The sequence below is a fragment of the Notechis scutatus genome, chromosome 2, assembly GCF_049901735.1.
Source record: "Notechis scutatus isolate UNSWTSFEM ecotype Mainland chromosome 2, rNotScu1.2, whole genome shotgun sequence".
NCBI lineage: Eukaryota > Metazoa > Chordata > Lepidosauria > Squamata > Elapidae > Notechis > Notechis scutatus.
Window position 1 is genome coordinate 125,428,797 of NC_142010.1, and position 25,647 is coordinate 125,454,443.

The 25,647-nt window shown below is 39.9% G+C and overlaps 1 protein-coding gene across 11 annotated transcripts in view; it reads right to left on the minus strand.

Annotated features, from left to right (window-relative positions):
- Positions 1–20,133, minus strand: part of HELZ (helicase with zinc finger) — a 126,613-nt gene extending 106,480 nt beyond the window's left edge. For 7 of the 11 annotated variants that reach the window (XM_087956102.1, XM_026678780.2, XM_087956099.1 and 4 more), the window contains exon 1: positions 20,103–20,133. Coding sequence is in view for 4 of the 11 variants with exons in the window: in XM_026678781.2 (XP_026534566.2) it covers positions 6,013–6,018 (6 nt within the window). In the remaining 7 variants the exon portion in view is untranslated. Of the gene's footprint in view, positions 1–6,012; positions 6,091–20,102 lie in introns of those variants that run through there. The other 4 variants (XM_026678781.2, XM_087956098.1, XM_026678778.2 and 1 more) reach the window with 2 other exon arrangements.
- Between the last annotated feature and the right edge of the window lie 5,514 nt (positions 20,134–25,647).

The window sequence follows — 25,647 nt, forward strand, 5'->3', positions numbered from 1 at the left end:
ACTCACCCCCACCTTTGTTAATGGGTGGGCCATTAAGGCCTGGGCCAGAGTACTTTACATAACAAAGATCTCCAGGTAAAATTATAGCAATTGCTCAAAAGCCCTTCCAGTGCATCATCCAGCAAGGCTCAACCAAGCCTGGAACTCAGGACAGCCTACAGAGTTGCCCCTGCATGGCCCCATGGGAGTCTGAATCAGAATACAAGCTCCAATTCAAATCCCAACAAAGGTTGTAAAACCCAGGCACTCTCAGCGTATCAGCCCTTCTTGATCTTCTCTTTTCACCTTGGAGCATGTGATCATCCTTTTCACTTTGGAGCTCCAGGCCATGTGGTCCTGTCCACCACTAAACCTTCCAAACAGCCTCCATGGTTCCAGTGTCTTTTTCCCCACTTGGAACTGAACCCAGACGGGTATTTCTTCCAACAACAGACTAAATGACTGGCTTCCTTTCAAATTGCACCTACACACATCATTTGTAATCAGGGTTTAGATCCAAACTTGGTACAGAAATAGCCATGAGTAGAGTTAGATGGATGATCTCAGAGAGGGAGAGGGCAATTGTGTTAATATTCCTAGATTTCTTGACTGGGAGATATCTGCTTGGCCCTTGGGATTTTACTGATTTATTTTTTGGATTTACATCTGCCACAATCAAAAAGATCCATAGGGGCCCCACAAGTTTTTATTCCTTAATACCAATATGGAACCACTGAGAAGGATCACATTGTTTTGGAGCCAGTTGCCTAAATGCTGATGATATTCAGCTACACTTTTCCTTTCTTGAAACTCAAATTCTGTTATGAAGTCGGAATTATAGCCTGAGGAATGGGCCCAGACTCTCCGTTAAGTAACTGATTTGCAGTCTGAGGGTCCTGCTAGGACTAGCAATAATACTAAACAGCTTCATAAGACCAGTTGCAGGGAAAGTATTTTTTTAAATCACCTTCAGCATCTAAAACAGCTGACTCTATCCACAAAGGACCTGGTAGTAGTGATTGATGAACTGATAATCTCAAGGCTCAATTTTTGCAAGGTGTTCCTTGTGAGACAGTCATGAATGACATACTGGAAACTGCAACTAGCCCACAATATAGCAGCCTAGCTGGCGTGGTGAGCCATGATGGTGCAGTGGTTAGAATGCAGTATTACAGGCTAATTCTGCTGACTGCAGCAGTTCGATTCCCAGCAGCTCAAGGTTGACTCAGCCTTCCATCCTTCCAATGGAAGATTGGTAAAATGTGGACCCAGATTATTGGCAGCAACAGGCTGACTGAACTGCTTAGAGAGGGCAGTAAAGCACTGTGAAGCGTACATAAGTCTAAGTGCTATTGGTAGTGAGTGGCACCATTTGGAAGTACTGTATCAATCTTGTACTGAAGCCAGTGTACCAGTTGCTATTGTTTTTTGAATCCCAAATATACTTACCTTGATATGCAAAGTTTTACGGAGCTAGGCCAAAGTCACTTGCAGAACTGCTTACTCTCACACCTATAGTTCCCTGTAAAGACCTGCAAAGTATTTTCCAACTATTTTGTTTTATATGGTATGGTTTCTGGCTATTCTACAGAAAAATTACTTCTCCTTCTAAGCAATTTTCAGCATTCTATCAAGGGCATTTAAAAAATAATTCAAGAATCACCTCTTTAGTCTCTTTGATGCAAATTAATTAACTGAAACTCCAGAATTTACATTAGGGTGCTTCTGGAAAATTGACAGCAATGGTCTATTAACATTCCTCACCTTGTTTAATGCACAAACATTCTAAAAGGGGGGGGGGGAGAATGACAGAGACTGTTTCAAAGTACACTTTAACATCTAAATTATATCACTAGAACGCTTACAGTGCAGAACAGAAATAAAAATAAATCTGTAATTTAATTGTGGGCCAGATAGCAGCATATTACATGCAAAGTGTGATAAATCTAATTAACATTTTTACCCCTTTCTTTGAAAGGAGTTGGGAGTTAGGGCGTTTAGGCAGACTCAAGCAATAAAATTAATAAATCAAATAATGAATAAATAAAAAGTCAGTTTCTGATACTATATTTTTTCAAGAGTAAAATATTTATTCTACAAAAAATGCTTAGAAGAACAACCCAGTATTTTGTTAGTTATTTTACAAATCTCAGTATTTCATAGTTGAAGGCTTTATATGGTTTTGAAACATAACCCACACAGCTAATTCATAGTGATATAATCGTAAAAACTGGGGGGAGGGGGGCTAGGAATTAAATCCAGGAAATTTAAATACTTATTATGTCATGCAACACACACACACTTGATATTTCAGCCAAAAAAAAAGCATTAATGTAAACACTGGCATGGACCTTAATAAAGTACTACAATATTTTAAGATAACACAATATTAAGAATTTAGTCTTATTCAGACATATATTGTCTAAATAAGACACATATTGTCATATATTTCCCATGTAAAAAGACAGGAAGCATGACCAGATGGGCTAATTCTCCTTTATTGTAAAGCTACAGTATATTAACAGAATCTTACAAGTTTGAAAGTACCAGTTTCCCAGGACCGCTCCATAACAGACTGAGAAGCTATGGAGGGTCCGTTCTGAGTCTCTTCCTCCGCCCATTATGCCACTGTGAGCTATGTCCTCTTTTATCTGACCTAGGCAGCATTTTCTTGTCCTGATTCTCAAGGTCTTTTTCACATGCCACTGCATATATACTGTCACATAAACTGCACAGTATTTATTTGTCATATATATTACATGATTTTAAGGCACCAGATTAGAAACCAGGAAACCATGAGTTTTAATCCCACTTTAGCCATGAAAGCCAGCTGGGTGACTTTGTGATAGTCACTGTCAGCCCAACTCACCTCACAGGGTTGTTGTGAGGAAAATAGGAGGAAGCAATATTAGATACGTATTTGAGTTGTTCATAAAAATAATAAAGGTGGCTCTGCACTAATTCTTAAATTAATTACTCCCCAAACCAATCTGTTTAAGCATGTAATAAAAATGAAAATTTGCATTTATAGGGTACAAATTATAATGTACTGGAAGAATATAAGAAATGAGCAGACTAACCAGCTATTTATGCACAACCAGGGAATCAAAAAGTAAATTTAGTCATTATTTCTCAGCCTTCAAGCACTCGCTTTCATTAGTGTAACAAACAATAATGCTTCTCTGGATAACAGAGTAATGTAACTTGATTTAGGACTGCTATACACTCCAGGCTTTGACTGGATTCTACAAATATCTCCCCAAAATTCATTGAAAAAATTAGCCCATCTTCCCATCTTCCCTGCTTTCACAATTTCATTTCAGTTTTTGCTGCACTGTTTAGATAAAACAGGAATTGTGTTGGAAGTCTTCTGATTTTCACCTTCCAGCAGTCCAATCAACTGGTAAACAAGTATGTTATCACTGACATAAAAGGACAGATATTACATTACTCTCTCTATTGCATAATCTCTCCCATGAAGACACAATATTTGCTGGCAAAGACATTGCTTGCTTCTTCTTCTTTTTTTTTTTTAACCTATCAAGGTTCTTGCACCAGAAGAGTCTGGTATGAAATACTTTATCCTAGTATATTCAACACTCCTGTCCAATGTTTATACTGTGATGGAGTTTCTCCTCCACTACATTCCCCATCTCCTCCCATAACTTGCTTTAAGAAATCCCCTCAACTCTCTAGCAAAGTGGAGGGTGTGTGTGTGTGATGGAAGCAATTCTACTACTAATAGCCAGCTACATTTCATACAGATGGTATATGGAAGGGCCTATATGCTTTGTTCAAAGAAGGCACAACACAGATGCAAAGAGTTGTAAAAGACTTTGTAGTCATTTAATACACCCACCCATCCCATTCACAGAATGGGACTCTAACATGCCACAAAGCATTAACCTCGAGCATAACTTGCATTTCCATCAGTTTCTCTGACACAGCTTAAAAATACATGGAGGGTGTTTGCTTATTATACAGAAATGTTGGTATTTTGCTTTTCCATAAAATTCTTTTAAAATTTCAAATAATTCCATTGCCCCAAAGACATTGGGAACTCTAGTCAAAATATTAAGGCAAACAGTTGCCAACACAGTATAGAATTTCTGCCTAATCTCTAAACTTTTTGAAACTCTTTAGCACTCAGTTGCTCTGATTTTTTTTTTCATTTCAAACCAGCATTAAAAGATCAAGGCAGCTTTGATTAATTTATGACCTCTAGAACATTGAACACAGGACACAGTACAGGATGCACTGGGCAGACTGGTTTTTAAAAGTAAAAAATGGTGCAGTGATTAGAGTGCGGTACTGCAGGCTACTTCTACTGACTGCCGGTTGCCTGCAATTTGGCAGTTCAAATCTCACCAGGCTTAAGGTTGACTCAGCCTTCCATCCTTCCAAGGTGGGTAAAATGAGGACCCAAATTGTTGGGGGCAATATGCTGACTGTGTAAACTGCTTAGAGAGGGCTGTAAAGCACTGTGAAGCGGTATGTAAGTCTAAGTGTTATTGCTATTTTATTCTTGAAACAATTATAAGTTTCCAATTTGCTGTTGGGCACAAATAAGTCCTGCTGAAAATATAGAAAGCCTTAAAATATGGAAAACCTTAAACACTCTGCAGGGAAAGGTAAAAAAAAAAAACAGATAAGATGACATTTGTATATGTGTTGATATTGATACATATATCAAAAGGGAGGGGCCTAGATTGTGCTATGATGACCTCCAATTTCCTGTTTCTTTTCTCTCTGCAGATGTCCCTGAAATCAAGATATTTGAGGAACTGCAGCTTTCTGTATCAACCAGCCTAGTGTTTGATATCAATTCTTTTCATAGGACTGTTTAGGTAACCAAACATGATTACTAATATGAAATTGGCCAGCCCTTATTGCTTCTTACCAGGCGGCATCGCTTTGGCATAGACTGTGTAAGCCTTTGCACGTGATCTTTGGTGATAATGTGGTTCCAGGCTGTAATAATGGATTCAATCAGCTCCTGCTTGGTCTTCAGATGCTTCTTGCTTATTTCATAACCAATCTTGGCCCACAAGTTCTCAATTGGGTTCAAATCCAGGCTCTGAGCTGGCCAATCCAGGAGTCGAACACCATGCTTCTTCATCCACTGCTGGACGGACTTGGCTTGATGACAAGGAGCGTTGTCATCCTGGAAGTAAAAGTCCTTCCCTACAAGTTGCTGAGCTGAAGGAAGCATGGTCTTTTCCAGGACTTCAACATACTGCTTAGAATTCCCTGCATGATTTGTATCTGACCAATACCAGAAGCAGCGATACAGCCCCAGATCATCACGTGCAATGGATGCTTTACAGATAGATGCAGGCAGTACGGCCTAAATTCTTCATCTGGAAATCTTCTGACATACTTATTGCACTGATTCCCAGTCAAGTAGAAATTGCTCGTCACTGAAGATGACCTTGGCCCACTGTTCGTTGGTCCACTTGGCATGCTGTACAGTCTATGCCAAAGCGATGCCACCTGGAGATAAGCAATAAGGGCTGGCCAATTTCATATTAGTAACCATGTTTGGTTACCTAAACGGTCCTTTTCAGGGCTACAAACAATAAAAATATTAACAAAACACTAGCATCGGCATTAGTAACACGTATGCCACTGGGTATGCATCAGTTATAGTCATTGTAAGCATGCATTGTAAGCATGCAAGAAAATTCACAATCCCGATCCAAACAGCACCAAATTGCAAAAAGCTTATGTTTTTCACTTCAAAACCACCAGTATTTATTTAAATATAACAATATTTGCATAGCAGTTAGCACAAAATATCATAAAATCAATGGCCTATCCAAAAAATGTCATAAACTATAAACCGTGCAGGACTTTTTCACACAGCTGTAAATATTAAATTGTAAAACTGTGAAATGGGCAGTGCCACTTCATTCAGTAATCAGATAATATAAAAACCGAAGAAATGCTTAAACAAGTTATTATGTTATGAAATTACTGTATTCAATCAACTTTAAAATTACAAGAAAATGTAACATATTTAATGAATTCTACCTTCATGGAACCTTTCCAATTAGCTTGCCTCCAGAGGAACTTTTAAATATTGAAGAATATTCTCAAATATGTTCTCCACTGCAAAATTAATACACGGTAAAAACAAGTCATTCTGATGGAATTACCTTAGATCCTTACACTACACCAACATGGCTTAAACAGCTGGGGAAGATCATTACCAGTAATCAGTAGGCTGGGAAAAATATTTGACAGCTACATTGCCTTCTACTGTATGGAACAATTTACACTTTCTCAAGGATCAACTGGTTCATTTTGGATTACCAACACAGGAAGAGCCATCTGGAGCATCTGATTCTTTGGCAACAGCAGTCCAGAAATGAAAAAATCCTGGAATATCCTTCAGCAATCCCATTTGAAACACTTCCATAAATTTTCTGACTGGTCTCCCAACTCAGTAACTTCCAGCAATTGCTGATTTTTGAAGAGGACTGGTTTATAGAGGGAAAAGGTCACATTACAGTATCAACCCCAGAAGGAATAGAGAGAAAGAATTCTCGACAAAAAGATAGAAGAGATCATACAAGGGAAATAATTTCCAACTTCAAAAAATTAATGGACACTGCCTATTGAACTCTACAGTCAAGAGGAAAGAGTTGAAAATGGCAAAAGATAAAATTCTTTACAATTCCAACTGAAGAAAGAAATGAAAATTCACACACATATGCCCTCCAGATCCTCAGAAGGAAAAGACTGAAAAGGCTGAAGGGATAGCTCCAATTGATGAAACAATGGAAATGGAAGGAAGAGCGCAACATGTCCCATTGTGCCAGTCTTCAATGATGTGAAGGAGTAAGGAGGCAGATGTTCCACTGAAGGACGTGGTAAAGTTTGTTATGATCTGCTCCTGTTCTTCTGGAGCAGAGGCTGAATGGTCTGACCTGACAAGTTGTCAGGGTCAAACATCAGGAAGCAATCAATTATCTTTGAAGCCGGCCACAGAGGCAATGAGCAGGAGCAGATGATGGCAGACTCAAATAATATGGAGCCAGATTCTGGCAGGTCACCCAGAAAAAGGGCATGAAGGACAAAGCAAAGGCAATCTGTTTGGCAAGGATGACAATGATCTAACTGAACAGTGCCCATTAGCTGGAGCTACATAGCAGTAGTACCAGAACCTCGGTGTCCACTGTAAACAAGTCCCCAAAAATCAGGCCTACATTCCTATATCTTTACTCTCTTGTCAGAGTTTATGACTCAAACTGGCTTGTGGAATTCCTTTGTGTTTGAATCTTAGGCTGATACAGAACATTCTTGTTTCTCTGCCCCACCTCACACCTTTTATCTGGACCTGTTTCCCATTAACTGCCAATCTTTTAGCCCTGCCTCTTGTTTGTTGTGGCTACAATTCTGGACCGTAAATCTCTAGGATTTTTTTCCTCTGGACTCTCTGCTTCAAGCTGCATTGGCACTGCTGGCACAGTACCCTGGCTACCAGATAAGATCTCACCTTCCCTGGAGTTTGTGCCTGAGGGTTTAAGCTGAGTATTCTACTGTCATCTTTGTTTTCTGAATTACAATCCCATTATTAAACTAGTTGCAACTTGCTACTATATGATTGCTCAGTCAAGAAAAGGATAAAGAGAAAGGGAGATATGGTGTAAGAACTGAAGTCAGTGAGGCTGGAATCTCTGATTCTCATGCTTGAGACAGCTATATTGTAAACAAGAGACAGAAGGTACAAACCCTCAAAACTGAGCAGTTACACAACAAACAGTTGGTTCAAAAAGGCAAGAAGAGCTCTAGAATGAAACCTGGAGACTAGCATACATAGACAGCATGATTCTACTATGTTGTTAGACAGAATATTCCTTGATATATATGGTTTAATTAATTTAATTCCCTTCAGGAAATGTATACATCCAAACTTCTTGTGTCTGGTTGAGACCACAAAACAGAGAAAGTGTTTAATTGCTTTACTGACTCTGAAAACCATCTTTGCCCCCAAAGCCTCCAAAACATTCAAAGATTCCCAGGAATACAGGTTTAAAAACAGTGCTGTAACAGAACCCAAACAACATTAAACCTACATAACCCACTTCTGATTCATCAGGATTGCTGGCCAAAAGTATAACCCTAAAAAACAATTCAAATGCTGTAGAGGTAACTGGAAGATATTTTCTCTGGCTGGTGAAAAATTTCAAGTAAAGTATTTTGTCACGGAATGCTCTATAACTGAATTACAAGCTTTAATTTTTATAACACAATCTGAGCTAATAAAACATTGGGAATATTTTTATTTCCAGAAAAGCAATTCAATCTGTTACGGCACAAACAAAAATAAAAATGCTATCCAGCATATGTCACCAATATTTTTGTTGTGATCCTGAGACATCTGAAAGTGTACTCCTGTAAAGAGCTATAATCATAGAAATCTTCCATTTCCATAATAAAACTTTCTATGGAGTGGGGAAGGGCTATCCATTTTTCTAAAGAAATCAAGAGAAAGATGATTTCCATATAAATTCAGTCCAAATAACTACATACCTTCCACAATTAGTTTCCCATATAAGGTTTAATGGGCCTTCATATATAAACCCATGCATCAATACACTATACTATTTTAGGGGAGGTGCTAAGACTGCAAAGGAGAAGCAGCTATTTACTGAGCTCCTCTTAATTTTTCTATTTAATTAAACAGTTACTGTGCACTATTTCATTTTTATCCATTTTTTAAAAATTGAATAAGCATACCATGGAGGGAGGAGAGTTTAAATCTCAAGATCCCGCTAAGATGGAAGAGCCTCTTACTACTTTGGAAGCAAATTGAATGAGAAGTAAAATCAGCAACAAAAGGATTGGTAAGCACAATATAAAAAGGGCCAAACACAGGTGTTCCATCAAGAAACATAGAACGGGGGTGTCAAACTCAAGGCCCGTGGGCCGGATTCGATCTGCTGGGTGCTTAAATCTGGCCCGTGGGGCCAGCTTGGAAATAGCAAAGAATTGGCTCATTGCACCTCTAGCAGCTGAAATCGGGCACGGGGGGCCATGTGGGCCTCCCCGTGCCCCATTTTGGTTGGCAGGGTGCTGCAGGAGGTGTCCATTCTGTCTCCCCCCCGGCCCGGCCCGGTCCGCGGAGGACAACAACAACACTGATCCGGCCCTTGAAGAAATCCAGTTTGACACTCCTGACATAGGACCATCAAATCTCAGAAAACAGTGATTGACAAGCAACCACAAACCCAAGGATTAATGGCTATGCAGGATGAAGCATATAAGCCTCTTTCATTCCTGGTATCCATGATTATACATTTACCTGGAAGCTTGCAAGCTATTATCTTATCATAAAGTACCAGTACCTAAAAGACTTGGAATTATGCTATTTCATCTCAACAGCATACAAAATGTGGTCGGCACACCGATTACTAAGTAATACCTATTTTCATGTATCTGGAGCAAATTTCTGGCTTACTATCTTTGGACATGCAAACATCTGTAATTATTCCTTTCAGTTAAACTATCTGCTATAAATCATTATTCTTACATAAACAGGCAAGGCCACATAAAATCAATATTACATAACAGCCAGTTCAATTTATTTTTAATATGAGAATATTTTTAATATGAGAATTCTGACAACGGCATTGGAGACATTCGTAGCAGGATTTGATTTTGATTGCTTTAGGATATATTTGTTAGATGACTAATCAAGGGGCTTCTGTATTAAAACAGAAAAGATTACTCTTGGAGCTAATAAGACTTACAGAACAAACACTCTGCAGTACATGAGCCCCCTAGTAATCCACTGAAAATCTCTCTGCAAGGCTGGAGGCCCTCTGAGCAGAGCAAAGGTGATGCTGAAAAATTTGAGTCACCTTCAAGAAGCCTCTGCTAAATCAAAGACTCTTCTGCAACCAGAAGGCACTCTTATATTAGTGAAAGAGCAAAGATTAATCCAGAAAGTTACCTCCATTTAATATTAGTCAATACATAACATTTCATTGATAGAAGAGAATATTTGTAGCTCAGGGTTGAGCTATGGGGATGGTGGTTGGTGGTTTTCTTGGTGGTTTTCTTGCATATGTTTCATTACCAAAATAGGTAACATACATCAGTTGTGAGTTTGGTAATAAAACATCTGCAAAAAAAAAACAAAAAACAGTTGAGAGTGCATCCGATGTGTAGAACTGGAATTATGCAGATAAGACCAAAGATTTATCAATATGGTTGCCTGCCCAAGTTTTACACAAACCATTGTTCATTAATTCTGAAATCAAAATATTTTTATTAAGCTACTACATCTCATTGACTTAATTTAATTGAATCCCTTTTAATTAATTGTATTAAGAACTGTTTAAACAAGTCTTCAGGAATATAGATGCTTTATAAAGTTTACAGTGCAATCTGAAATTCCAAGAGAAGCAAAAAGATTCCATTGTGGAAAGTAATATCTGCTTTCTATCATTTTTGTTGCATGCTACTGGCTGTCAAATTGGGTTTTGTTGTCTGTTACTTTGATTATTTTTCACATAAAATTTAAGGTCTGGACTCTGAAAGTAGGAGAGTGAAGAAAGGAGCATCCCAATTTTTTCCCAAGAAAAGAATTTCCAGGAACAAAAGAGTACAAACTCCCAATAGTGATTTCAGATACTGTCCATTCATAGAGTTAAAACGCTGTCTACAAATCTTATCAATATTCCATTATAGTCATCATAAATTCTGAAAAACTCTACCGCAGGGGGTAGTAACTTCCATCTACTTAAAAGCTGCACCAATTTTTTTCCCCGGGAGAGGCGAGAAAGAGAAAGCTCAGACTAAGATGCACCAGATTTGAGTGATATGAACCAGTCACATAAACAGTGTTGTTGTAGAGCGGCGGAATAACCTGAGGCAAACTTCAGCTGTTACTTTATTGAAACAATAAAGGGTTATTGCGGCTGCCGCGCTAACAAGGCAGCCAGCTGGCGGACAACAGCTGATGCCGTTTGACAGCTCCCTTTTATAGCCGGCTGTCAAACGGCATCAGCCAATAGGAACGGTCCGTGTTCCCGCTGGAAACACGGACCGGAGTGAAGACTTCGGCTTAATCTATTTCGAACGCCACACTCCTTTCCCCCAGAACGGAGCATGCATAGTCCTTTAGATAACTCGGGCGCTTGCGCAGGCGGCCAGATCTTCTAAGTCCCAACGAAGCTGCTGCTGGAAGGAACTTCTCTGCTTGCTGGGCAACTTCTGGTGCCAACAAAGCTGGCGTCTCGGCTTCAGGCGTTTCTGGGCTAGGGACCGATGGCAGTTCAGGTAGGCTTGCATTCTTGTCGGATCCGAGGGAAGTTTCTTTGGGCGCTGGCGGTTTCTCTGTTGCAGGAACGTCTTGAGGGCCATCTGCAAATGCACTCCAACGCCTTCTAAGCTGGTCGATATGGCAGCGCCAGATGTGCCCGTCTTGCAGTAGGACCCTGTAAGACTTAGGACCAGTTACTGCCACAATTTGCCCAGGCATCCACAAAGGGTGTCCCGCATAGTTCCGGGCATAGACCTGGTCATTCTCAGCGAACTCCCTTGCCTGGCTTTTTGACCCTAGGGGTGTGACTGGGGCATAATGCGGATGGAGTCTGTCTAGGGTGGTCCTCAGACGTCTACCCATGAGAAGTTCAGCTGGAGACTTATTAGTGGTGGCACAGGGGGTTGTGTGCTGGGTCAGGAGGTACTTAGCGAGCCTAGAGTGCCAATCTATAGGCCCAAACCTTGCCAGGGCCTCCTTAACTGATCTGACTGCCCTTTCAGCCAGGCCATTACTGGCAGGATGAAAAGGAGCTGTAAGTGTGTGCCTTATTCCTAGGTTGGCTAGGAAGACCTCAAACTCACAGGAAGTAAACTGGGGGCCGTTATCAGACACAATGGTGTCAGGGAGGCCATGGGTAGCGAATATCCTTGATAGAGCCTTAGTGACAGCTTCTGAAGCTGTGGTGGTCATCAAGGTCAGTTCTACCCATTTAGAAAAAGAATCAACCATGACCAGAAATGTACGCCCATGAACGGGGCCAGCCAGATCAATATGCACCCGGGACCAAGGGGCCACAGAATCTTCCCACCTGCCTGGCTATTTGGGATGGCTTAGGGGAATAGTGGTTGGAAAAAATTTCCTGCAATTCTTCCCATGGAACAGTCTTAACTGAACGTGGAGCCAATAATGCCGTAGCAGTGTCAAATAGTGTGGCTCCGCAAAAACTTAAAAAGTAGGACTTTTTCCTATGGTCAGAAATGTCAGCAAGATCTATGGCATCTAGAAAACAGTCAAATCGGTTTCTGTAGGACTCCCATGTTTCCGCTGTCGGTCTGAAAGGCGGGAATGCAGGGTTTGAAGTCATCTCGACTCAGCGGTGCCGTATCTTTCGAAGAAAGTTGAAATTCGCGCTCGCGAATAGTGACAGTAGCTCTTAAAGTGACGTTCAGCTCGGTAGTGACTTTGGCTCTTTTTGTAGCTCTTTTGTAGCTCAGCGATTCTTTGCCCGGTTGCCTCTTATAGGGATCCCGCCCTCGTCGCCAGTGTTGTAGAGCGGCGGAATAACCTGAGGCAAACTCGGAGCGAACTTCAGCTGTTACTTTAATGAAACAATAAAGGGTTGCCGTGGCTGCCGCGCTAACAAGGCAGCCAGCTGGCGGACAACAGCTGATGCCGTTTGACAGCTCCCTTTTATAGCCGGCTGTCAAACAGCATCAGCCAATAGGAACGGTCCATGTTCCTGCTGGAAACACGGACCGGAGTGAAGACTTCGGTTTAGTCTATTTCGAACGCCACAAGTGTGATAACTATTTTTTTTACTTGTTTTACTTAGGGAAATTTTGAAGTAAGCCTCTCTCTCTTATATGTGAAATGAAATAATGCATTTGTGTGTTGTTTTTAATCAACCAAATGCCATTAAAGCATAAGTGTTCAATTGTAATTTTTTTTGTTACCTGTAAATGTATTTATTTACTAAATATACAGCTTTTCTTTCTAACCCAGTAGGTTTTAACCTATTGTAGTGTATCCACATACAAATTCCACTTAAGTAATTATTGGTTTGTGTATAGGCTTTTTCTTCTCCCTGTTCTGTAGAATGAGGCACAATGGCTCAACGGTTAAAGACGCAAAGCTTGTCAGCTGGAGAACTGACAGCTCAGGTTTGAGAGCCGAGCTGCATGCAACTGGGTGAGCTCCCATTACTTGCCCCAGCTCCTACCCACCTAGCAGTTTGAAGGCATGCAAATGTAAGTAGATTAATGGATACCACTTTGGTGGGAAGGTAACAGCGTTTCCTAAGCCTTTGGCATATAGCTATGCCATATGATCATGGAAGCATCTTCAGACAATGCTGGTTCCCTTGGCTAGGAAACAGAGATGAGCCCTGTGCTCTAGAGTTGGACACAACTGACAGGGAAACCTTTTATTCTGTAGAACCTTCTATTATCTGCTTACTTTGGCCAAGGGAATCATATGAATTTCACCAATGTTAAAAAAAAGGTAATGCTCTCTTTTCCCTATCTTTACTGTTACTGCTTTAAGGTAACAGGAGAAAATAATAGTATCCACCGTAGTCAATGCATACAATGATCATTAAAACACAGATATCCACAAAATGTATTAGAGAAGATGTAATTTGTGATCATACATATTTACTGAAGACATTTCTCGGTGATAATTGAAGTTAGTCTTGATACCTCCTTGATCAAAGGCCTCATACCTTAAATACTGTTGGAAAGAACAATGGAAAAGGAATTCATCATAGTTAGTCATTGCCATAAATGGCTGGATAAAATAGGTTTTTGGGTTGATTCAGGATTTTTCTTATATTCATTATTTCCAGAACAAAGCAGCAACTATGTTAGAATATGTCCATGAATATGTCCATGTCCGTTTGTTCATAAAGTTTTTTCTACTCCAAGAGTACTTAAAAACCTGCTGGGTTTTTTTGTTTTTTTTTGCAGATATTAATTCTCAGAGAAAATACTATAATTCATGCTCTTCCATGATCAACAAGAAACTTCAGCCTTGAATAACCAAACAATTATCGGTAGAGACTAGACAGTAAATTTTAGTCTAAACACTAGGCTAAAAACCTTTCCACAACACCAGAATGTCTGCCAGTGGGACCTGGTCAAAGGTAAACGCTTACCGTGGTTTTTATATATGTTAGGGGAGTAAATATAGGTAATAACGTTATTCTAAAACTAAGTGCATTGTTAGTTTTGAAATGGAAAATTTTATTTGATAATTTTTATTTACTGGTATCTAAGAAGTGATAAGATTTTTTCCCATTTTTAAAAGGAAAAAAGTTATTAGGTATATAAGAAACTCAGAACATACTCTGGCATGTCTTGATTAGTAAAGTTCATGTTCCTACCATCCTAAGATCACTTTTACATGGTTTCGCATTAACCATGGTTAAGGGAGTAAATGAACAAACATGTCTCATATAACAGCAATCAAGGCTGGCTTTGGCTTTTCAGCCTCTCACACCTTCTGTTCAGTATCCAACTGATGAGCAATTCCTGGATTTTTAGAATTATTTTTTTTAATGAACAGGTAGAATCAGTTGTTTTGAAGAAATGTCCAGGTAGAAAGTACAACTGTTATGAAATACCACTATTCTCAGACAAGGATTTCAAAATAATCTCTCAAGTTGCTCAGTTCTATTCTACCATTTGTACAATACAGATAGTCCTTGACTTATAGCCATTTGTTTAGTGACCATTTGAAATAACATTGAAAAAAGTGACTTATGACCATTTTTCACACTCACAACTATTGTTAGCATCCCCATGGTTACAGGATGAAAATCTAGATGCTTAGCAACTGACGGTTGCAGTGTCCCAGGGTCAAGTGGTTACTTTTTGCGACCTTCTGACAAGCAAAGTAAATGGGGAGTCCAGATTCACTTAACAACCATGTTACTATTTTAATAACGGCAGTGATTCACTTAACAGCTGTGGCAAGAAAGATTATAAAATAGGGCAAAACTCACTTAAAAACTGTCTCGCTTAGCAGCAGAAATTTTAGACTCATTTGTGTTTGAAAGTTGAGGACTATCTGAATGCCATTTCATTATTTGGGATTGAAACTTACTATAATAGTATTTCCTTAAAAAACAGCAAGTAATAACATCCTAGGAGAAAACATAAAAATTGGAATAGCATTTCTGAGGCTTTCCTTAAGATTATTTCAAGTGCAGACATACCATGACTTACTAGTCAAATGTAGGTGAAATGAATTACTGACTCTTAATTTTAGAAAAGAACTTCCTATGTGTTACTCTGGGAATATACAAAAGTGAAAAACTAAATATTTTTAATGCTGTATTTTCTCCTTCTTATTGTGGTCACTGAATTGATAGGGGAGAAAAGAAATACATTGATGATAAGACAGCTATATTTCCCAACCAACAAAGTTAGACAACTTTCAGTTATTTTGGTTATAGTTTGGCTACTTTTGGCAGGGGTCTCCAATCTTTATGGTTTGGTGGACTTGTGGTGGCCACAATTGGGGGGAGAGAGAGAGAGGATAGTTGCGCGTGCAAGCCGCTTTCATAAATGCCACTTTGTGCACACACACATGCTCACCTACCACTTCCAGAGTCTGGCTCCTAACAAGCTAGGCCGTAGACCAGGAGTTGGGAACCCTGATTTATGGCACATAATCAGATTCCTCCATAGGAGATTTACAATAAGACATGGCAAAAGTATGTAACTACAATTCTTCAAAATTTCCAGTAGTGAAATACTGGCTGAAAGATTCTACAGGATGGGCAAACCTATAAGTAAAAGTGAGCACATACATTAACAGCTTGCATTTATGTCAGGAAGGGACCAAAGAAACACAGGTGCTAAAATGATATAAAATGTGTGAGTTTTACAACACTCCGTTCCATGCATTTTTCACTGAAGACTCATAAAAGTAATATCCCAATTGATTGGTTAAGTAAAATCACTTGCACACTAATAACATTTCAGGATAAAATATTTGCCATGGATCAATGTGTGTGTGATTCTACCACAATTACTTGAATTATGTAGATACTATATGTAATCTTTAAAACAGATTCATCACTCCCATGACTGACGCATATGTTTTTAACAAAATAGTTGTAATTAGATTCCATTTTAACATTTCTAAAACTAGAAAAATATGAACTTTAAAAATTATTATACATTAGAAACGCTTTATCTTTCATATTACATATTAATTACTAAATCTCAAACAGGGATTTGATAGATAGGTTTTATTAGATGGGACCATCATATATGCCTGCTTTTAATTGGAAATCTTCCCGTCATATTAGATACTCCTTTAAAAAGAGGATTCCTAGAAACACTTAAATAGAAGTAGTCCTTGCTATATATACTAGGGTTTATTTCTTACCAGTGAGGATCTCAGATATGACTTGATTCTGGCCTAGTATCCTGTTTATACTATGGTTTCTCAGCTGTGATGATGCATGAGCATAGCAGTAAGTTCATTTAAAACTATAGCTTACTATAGTTTACTCAGAGATCCCATGAAATTACTAACCAAAGGATAACAGCTTAAAAAATATTATCCTTTATAAACTGTGTTTTGTAATAAACAGAACACATTGTCTCTGTGGGAATTCACAAGTTAAAAGAAGCTGGGCATTTAGTACTTTTTATTTCTTTCAAAGTGAACGTATTTGAGCCATAAAATGTTTGGGCCTCTTTTTTTTCTTCTGAGATGTATTCAGAACTTGTTATCACAAAGCAAACAAGAGATCTTTCTGGTAAGTTTATTGAGTAACTCTCTCACATTCATACTGCAATGACAGAGGTGGGTGAGTGTGAAGGAAGTGTTGTGGTTTGCCAGCATCTGGTGTAGATGGCAGAGGTATCAGACAGTGAGGACAAAAGGGAACCCATCAGGGAGTCTGGAAAGGACTTGGACGAGGGTTCTGCATCCGATGCCAGGATGGGGCCAGGAACATCTGAGAGTGGGGTGCTGCCTTCGGAGCTTTCGGAATCTGGCAGCAACGAAGCAGAGGACCCCGGGGAGCCTGTTCCCAGTGCGCGTGTGCAGAGCTGCTAGAAGGTGAGAGCAGCTGAAGCAGCAGGGGCGACTCGGGAGTAAGGCTGGGAGGTGATTGCTCCTCCCATCAGGGATAAAAGCCAGCCCTCAGTGATGTGCTCTTTGCAGGAAGCAAAGAAGTTCATTAGATTCTGATTCCTCATTGAAGCCCTGGGAACTCTGGTTTGTCTTTGCTGGAATTTCTGTCAGTTTATATTCTAAGTAATTGAACTTCTGTTTCTTGACAGCCTTTTACAACCCTGAAAGATGTGAGCTTATTTCAGAGAATTGTGTCTAATGAGCTTTGGCTGGGAATGCAAGAAACTTCCAGCGTTGCATTAAAATAGGTTTGATTTTACACTCAGTTTGTGTTTCCTTAATTTGGACGAAGCCTGGGTCAGAAAAGGAAGAGCCTGAGGTCCTAAAGCAGGATATAAATCTCTAAATAAATAAATAGCAGAAGTAACATCTGTATTTTCCTATGCTGAAGAACAGGTAATAAAATATTTATCACTTGCAAAGTACTTCTGTGTATATTCAAAAACCTCATGAATGAACAAACGAACATTATATATTCTCTCAAAATCCTTACACCAATCATCTGAATTAGATCAACATTAATATATTCAGCCACAATCTGATGCCTTCTTTCACAATTCTGAGTTCCACAACTATATGACAGTAATTATCTTTTACTAAATATGAATTTGTTGCATTATTGCATGTTTTCTCCATAAATTTAACAAATTTGCGTCTAGAAAAATGCAAAGTAAGATTTGTTTATACAATCAGATTTACAAATGTTATGGGCTTTAGATTTATAAAATGTGTTAGCAGTAGTACAATCATTATCAAACATTAGATCATGGAAGATATTTGGTTTGCTCACCATCTATAAATATCAGAGAAAAAAAGCTGTATTGCAATAAATGACTTGAAAACCATAATTTACCACAAAAACATAAACTCTCAGTTTTAAATTTAGAACTTTTGCAAGCTTTTTAAAGCCTACACCTTAAAATTCTATACCTATTAGGAGAAAATTCAAAATAACCAAAGTTTTAAGCCTTTTCTCTCTTTTAATACAAGATATTTACTTTAAGAATTACACACACACACACACACACAAATGTTCCCCATAGATTTCTTATAATTTTAAATTGTACTAATGGAATAATGTAACACATACTTTTTGCTATGTCTTTACATTTCCTTTTAATTAAAAAAAGCTATCATTTCCAAAACAATAATTACACTATAATACTAAACACATTTACTCAAAAGATTAAATTAATTGTTACCGTATGTATTCTCAGTTAAGTGTGAACGGCAACCTTAATAAAACTGTATTTTTTATTTTATTTAACTGTAAAAAAAAGTATGTAAAAATCTTCTGATTTAAATCATATTTGAACAAGTTGAAAAGATAATGATTAAATCCTTAGTTTCTGTAGTGCAGATCTCAATCAATCAATGAATCTGATGACAGGTTAAGATCCATGAAATCTTACACAATAATATATATGTTGGTCTTTAAGTACCACTGTGCATTTGCTGTGAAAAGTTAAATGATATCAACCATATCACTGAAAATGTTGAGATTCAAATATTAAGGTCATTTCCTCTTATTTGATTGAAATATGGATGCCTATTTTCAAGCTTTGGTTCTACAAGTTATAATATCATCTTAATGAAACTTAATTACTACTTATAAATTGCTTTGCATAAAAAGTTAAGCTTGTACAAAAAAAATCCCTCTACATGTTGTGAAACTATATGATTTTAAAACCATGTCCAAAAGACAAATTCCAAGAAGAAAACTGATTGTAAGACATTTTCTTTGCACATGTATTTTCATCAATGTATTTAATATATTGATATACAAGTACATACTTGTATATTCACATTGATATTTCAATTAAAACACTGGTATAAAAGTATATTAAAAGTTATGGTTTTGATATTTATCATATACACTAAATATCAAAACAGTAACTTTAATGTATGGACAGATATATTCTTTTCTTATTCCCTCTGCAATTAACTACAGTACACTGCTCTGTTTTTGCAACTGCTTTTAAACATTAACTTTTCCAGATTATCTTGCTTAGGACCCTAAAAAGGAATTCCTTCTAAAGCTGCAGTCACCAATCTGAACATTTCCTTCCCAACTCAACTCCAATTCCAAAATGTTCCACCCCACACCAAAAAAAAAATAATTAAAAAAAATCCCTACTCATCATTTAATTCCAACTTCAGGAACCCCAGAAGTTGCTGCTCATCCCAGAATGGGGGGGGGGGAGGGGATAATAAATACCTACGTGACTACTTTTTGGTGGTGAGAGGGGTAGGGATTTTTCCATTTATAAACGTTAAAAGAGTTGTTTGTTGCTAAGCCTCACAAAAGCCCAGAGACGATTCTCGAGGAATTCGCTTTTCCTATCGCCCGCCCTGTAAAAAGCTTCCTCCTTCGCCCGCCTCACAAGAGGCAAGTCTGACTTGGCTTCAAAAAAAAAACAGAGAGAGAGGGAGGGAGAAAGGGGGGGGGTCAGAAATACACACACACACACACACACACACGCCTTCCAAGGGTGGGTTTTTGCGCCTCTTGCCTCCAAAAGCCTTGAAAGATACCGCTCGCCTGCTTTCGTAGTGAAGAACCCGAATATCCGCCTTCCGTCGTAACCAACAGACCTCGCTCTACACACACACACACAAACACACACCCCGAAACAGTTTCGTGCCCAGGACCCCGGCGGAGCCTCCGCGTAAACAGCCCAGCCCGCCCACCCCACCCCCACCCCCCCCCCCTACGCTTCTCCCCGGGCTGCGACTTTTGCAGGCCCCTCCGCAACCACAGGGCCCCTCTCCGGCCAGCCCCGGTCCGCGCTCCGCCGGGGACGGAGAAGCCTTCTCCTATAATCCCGAGGGACCGCCACCCACCCCCCACCCCACCCCAGGCTCTTCCCAGGCGGCTTCGGAAGGCTTCTCACCCGGTCCCAGCCCCGGCGGAGCTTTTCCCCCTTCGTCCCTTCCTTTTTCCCAGCCAGCCAACAGGGAAGTCCTGACTTACCTGTCATTACTTTCTACGCCATCTTGGATCCACTTGTCAACGTCCTCCCAAAGCATTGTGGGTAAAAAAGTGTCTTCTTTTCCTCCCCTTCTTCCCCCCCCTCCTCCCTCCTACCGCGCTTCACCGCCCCTTTCCTCGTCCCACCCACCCCTTCCCCCGCTCCCTCCCTCCTCTCCCCCTCGCGCGCCCCGGTCGGAGCGAAGGGAACACTTCAAGCGGGTGGAAAGTGGCGCCCGGATGAGTCCTTCTGTGGCGAAAGAGCGAAAGGCGGCGGGAGATCGGGTGGTTTGCGCCCCGAGCAGCGGTGGGAGGGGGGAGAAAAAAAAAAAAAGGACGGATGGATGGAAAGCAAGATGGTTGGTAGGCTGGGGAATCGGCGCTTTCTACCCGGTTTTTAAAACCACCGTTTGGGCGTTTTGCTGTCTTTTGGGCGGAAAGGGTTAATGGGTTTCGATGGACTCCCTGAGCTGCCTCGCGAGCAAAAAGGGGCTCAAAATCGATCTTGACCTCCCTTGCCGAATAGGGAGAGAGGTGCGCGTCCACACGATTACTAATGCATGCATACACTTATTTTTCCACACTGCAATCGATTCTGAGAAATTTGGGCTGAGTAGAAATTGCAACCATCTTGGCGATGGATTGATATAAATTGGAAAACGGCAGTTAAAGTCGTTCTGCCATCCGGAGGCTGACTTAGAAGTGGGGTTTCCCTCCCCCGCCTCTATTTATAAATTTTTATTGCACTGTGCTGCATCTGGGAGTTAAAAGTAATTCTTCTAGGCGATGGTACTAAAACGAGTTTTCATCGAGTGGTATATCAAATAATTCAGCTAAGTAGCAAATACAGGTAGTCCTCAACTTACAACTGTTCATTTAGAAGGGCCCTGAAAAAAAGTGACTTGTGACTATTATTCACAGTAAACGACCTTTGCACATGATCAATATTTGGAGCCTTGGCAGAGTTGGTTCATATTTTTGACAGTTGCAGTGTCCCAAGGTCATGGGATTACTTTGTGCGACTTTCTGATAAGCAAAGTCAACTGGGAAGCCAGATTCACTTAACGACCGGGTGACTAACTTACCAATTGCAGTGATTCATTTAACAACTGAGGCAATAAATGTTGTAAAATGGGGACTTGACAAATGTCTCCTTTAGCAACAGAAATTTTGGGCTCAATTGTGGTCGTAAGTTGAGGACCACCTGTATTTGGGTAGAAAGGGCTAATGGGTTCCGATTTGACTCCTGAGCAGCCTACCGAGCAAAAAGTGGTTTGCAGAGCTGCTCAAAATCAATCTTGACCTCCCTAGGAACAAGTAGAGATGTACACATTCATACAATTATTAATACATAAAATTATTTTTCCAAAATTAATCAATTCTGAGAAATTTGGACTGACTAGAAATTGCAACCATTTTGCAATTGATTCTTATAAATTGGAAATAGTAAAGTCGTCCTGCCATCCGGAGCCTGACTTAGATGTGAGGGTTTGGTGTTTTTTTTTTCTATTTATAAATTTGTATTGCACTGTGCTGCATCTAAAAGTTAAAAGTAGTTCTAGTTGATGGTATTAAAATGAATTTTCATTGAGTGATATATCAAATAATGCATCTTAGTAGCAAATGCCTGCCGCTCTGAATGACTAACCTCCAGCTATTTTTCCTTCAGCTTTCCAAGGATAACAAATTCTTAAAGGCAAAAATCATGTCAGACTTATCACTTAATCTCTTCAATGTGCAGTTTCCTGCAAGTTGATGCATTTGTTTACAGATACTTTTGCACAAATGTATAGCTTGTTTTTTTACATTTATGATGTTGCAGATCTAAAACCAAAAACAGTATCTGCGGTCATTTCTTTTTATTTTGTCTCATGATAAGCACTTTCCGAGGTTTCTGAAAAGGTTTCATTTCTTCTCATTTTCACCGATTTCTAAAACTGGTAGTACAGTTATTACTAAGAAGCCCTCAGTATCTGGAACAAATACAGGTAGTCCTCAACTTACAACTACAATTCAACCCACAATTTCTGTTGCTAAGCAAGGTAGTTAAGTGAGTTTTGCCCCATTTTACGACCTTTCTTGGCACAGATGTTAAGTGAACCACTAGTTTTTAAAACAATGGTTGTTAAGTGAATCTGGCTTCCCCATTGACTTTGCTTATCAGAAGGCTGCAAAAGATGATCACGTAACTCCAGGACACTGCAACCGTCATAAATACAAGCCAGTTGCCAAGCATCCAAATTTTGATCATGTGACATGAGGATGCTGCAATGGTCATCAGTCTGAAAAATGATCAAAGGTCAGTTTTTTCACTGTAGGTATTGAGTCTAAGCCATTAAGATCGCAGATATGTCATGACATCATTGTACAAATTACTTCAGATCACATCAATATTTGATCCTAGACCAGCATGTAAAACCCAAAAATCGCAGTTAATTAAGATAAAAGGAAAAATGCAATTATTTGAAAATATCTCAAAAAGATTAGAGTTAATACTACATCATATTGTGCAGTCTATAGAACAGTACTTGGCTGTGGTCAAGAAAATAAAATCAGATTGATCTAATCATAACTTCTTGAGATAAAACAAAGTGGAACGAGCCGGATATTTAGTAAAAAATGGGAATAATAATTTCTGGTGAGCAATACAGAATAATATATTTAGTGCAGTTGATTTATGATATTTGCATCAGTTGCCCTGCCATGACACCCCTTGTAGTAACTACTTTTGATTCTGGGTGTTGTTCAGTAATTCCAGTTGCATAAACATGTCTCAACATAGCTAATAAGGTCTGTGCTCCAGCTTGCCTGCCTGGGCTCTTGAGGACCTGCAGTTTACTACTGTCAAGATGAAAGGGTCCATCTGTAAGCAATTAGAAATTCCAAGGTTTCAGTAGTATAAACTTAACAAACATTTAATCTAGAGGCACTGGTTAATGATATTGTCCTTGGATTCAAGGGGGATAAAGATGATTAGTTGATTGCTTTGTGTTTCAGTAGATGGTGCAAACCTAAACAATTGCATTAATTCACGAATACCATGTTTAGTTAAACATGGGTTAATATATAATGCAAAGACAAACCCCAAAGTGCTCCTTTGGAGGACAAATGTACCTCATTTGATTTAATCATGGAGTCATGCATTTCATTAAGTCACAATATGATCTGACAGGGTTGGGCTTAAGTGTTGTGTGAATCCAGCCATTGTGACTTCTTAACAAAATCATGGCTTGGGTGCATGAACCTACTCCTTTATTTGAAGAGAAAGAAGAAAGAAAGAAAGAAAGAAAGAAAGAAAGAAAGAAAGAAAGAAAGAAAGAAAGAAAGAAAGAAAGAAAGAAAGAAAGAGAAAGAAAGAGAAAGAGCATGAGGAGAAAAAGGGGGAAAATTAATTTATTCACCCTCTCTTGGGAGGGGCTTTAAAGTTCACAGAAAGGATGCTGGAACTCAGGCAACTCCTGAGCTTTTGGTCTAGCACAGGGGTGTCAAACTGGATTTCTTCAAGGGCCAGATCAGCATTATAGTTCTCCACAGGCCGGCCGGGGGTGGGGAGACAGGACAGACACCTGCAGCGCCCTGCCGGCCAAAATGGGGCACCATGGGCCAGTCCTTTGCTATTTCCAGGCCAGCCCCGCAGGCTAGATTTAAGCATCCCATGGGCTGAATCTGGCCTGCGGGACTTGAGTTTGACACCCTAGCAGTTAAGGCACCAGACTAGACTAGAAACTGGGGGATGGTGAATTTTAGTCCCACTTTAGGCATGAAAGTTGGCTGGGTAACTTTGGGCCAGTCATTCTCTCTCAGTCCAGCCTCACAGGGTTGTTTTTGTGGGAAAAATAGGAAGAGGAGCAGAGGTGGGATTCAAATTTTTTTACTACCAGTTCTGTGGGCGTGGCTTGGTGGGCGTGGCAGGAGAAGGATACTGTAAAATCTCCAGCAGAAGTGGTATTTGCTGGTTCTTTGAACTACTCAAAATTTCCGCGACCGGTTCCCCAGAACTGGTCAGAACCTGCTGAACACCACCTCTGAAGAGGAGGTACCAAGAGTACAAGTACATTTTAGGCGAAACCTGAGAGGAATCTTGGAGTCCTAGTGGATGATCACTTAAACATGAACCAGCAGTGTGTGGCAGGAGCCAAAAAAGCTAATACAATCCTAGGGTGTATAAACAGAAGCATAGAATCAAAATCACGTGAAGTCGTTGTGATCTGTCAGCCACCAGACCCTCCAGCAGCTGAATCAGAGGAGGAGGAGGATGGGTGAGAGCTGTACCCCTACCTCTCAGGAAAAATATGATGGCAAAGGTGAGGGGTGTGACTAGCTCTGCCCAGTTCCATTGGAGATCAATAAAGCAGCTGTCAGGAACTTGCTTTTCCCTCTCTCCTACTATCTGACTTGAGTTGACTGCTTTACCAAAAGCCTGATAGGCTATAGGAACAAAAGCCAGAAATTGTGATTCAAGAAAGTCCACCACCAGGAGAAGGTCAGCCAAGACTGAATAGTTTTCAACTTACAATTTTTCAATATAGTGACCATTCAAAGTTACAATGGTCCTGAAAAAAGTGACGATAACTGTTCTGACCCAAGCCTCGTTCAAATCAAATAAACACAAAGTATATATAAAAGCAAACTTTTTTAATGCGTCTCTGTGAATTCTATTCATTCACAGCAAAGAGTCATTAAAACTAATTGTCCCAGATAAGAGCAAGCCCTTTCAAGGTTGTGAAAGGCTGCCAAGAACACAAGATTAATTGCAAGGAAATATCCAAAAACAAAAGTCTCTGAAAACAAAACAGACTAGACAAGACTTCCACAAGAACTTGGAGTTGAAATAACTTCTTTGCTTCCTGCAAAGAAGCCAACCCTGAAGGCTGGCTTGTATCCCTGATGGGAGGGGCCATCACCTTCCAGCCTTATTCCCGAGTCGCCCATGCTGCTTCAGCTACTCTTTCCTTTGAGCAGCCCTGGGCACATATGCATTAAGCACAGGCTCCCTGGGGTCTTATTCACCACTGCTGTCAGACTCCATGACCTCCAAAGGCAGCACCCCACTCTCCGATAGTCCTGGCCCCATCCCTGCATCACACACAGGTCCCTCATCCAAGTCCTCGCTCTCAGAGACCGCTGCCATCTGCACCTGTTGCCAGCGAACCACAACAATACAGTTCTTCCCACAGCCATTGCAGCATTCCCGTGGTCATATGATCAAAATGTGAACGCTTGGCAACTGGTTCGTGTTTATGATGGTTGCAATGTCTCGGGGTCGCATGTTCACCTTTTGCATCCTTCTGACAAGCAAAGTCAATGGGGAAGCCACATTCACATTACAACCATGTTAGTAATTTAACAACTGCAGTGATTCATTTAAGTGGCAAGAAAGATCATAAAATGGTCTTAACAACTGTCTTGCTTAGCAACAGAAGTTTTCGTCATAAGTTGAAGACTACCTGCAAACAGAAATATCAATACATTTCTAACCACTTCTTTGTAGCTTGGGAGAACTGATTTTCTCCTTTCCTGTTTACTGTGTATCTTTCTTTGCAGTTTT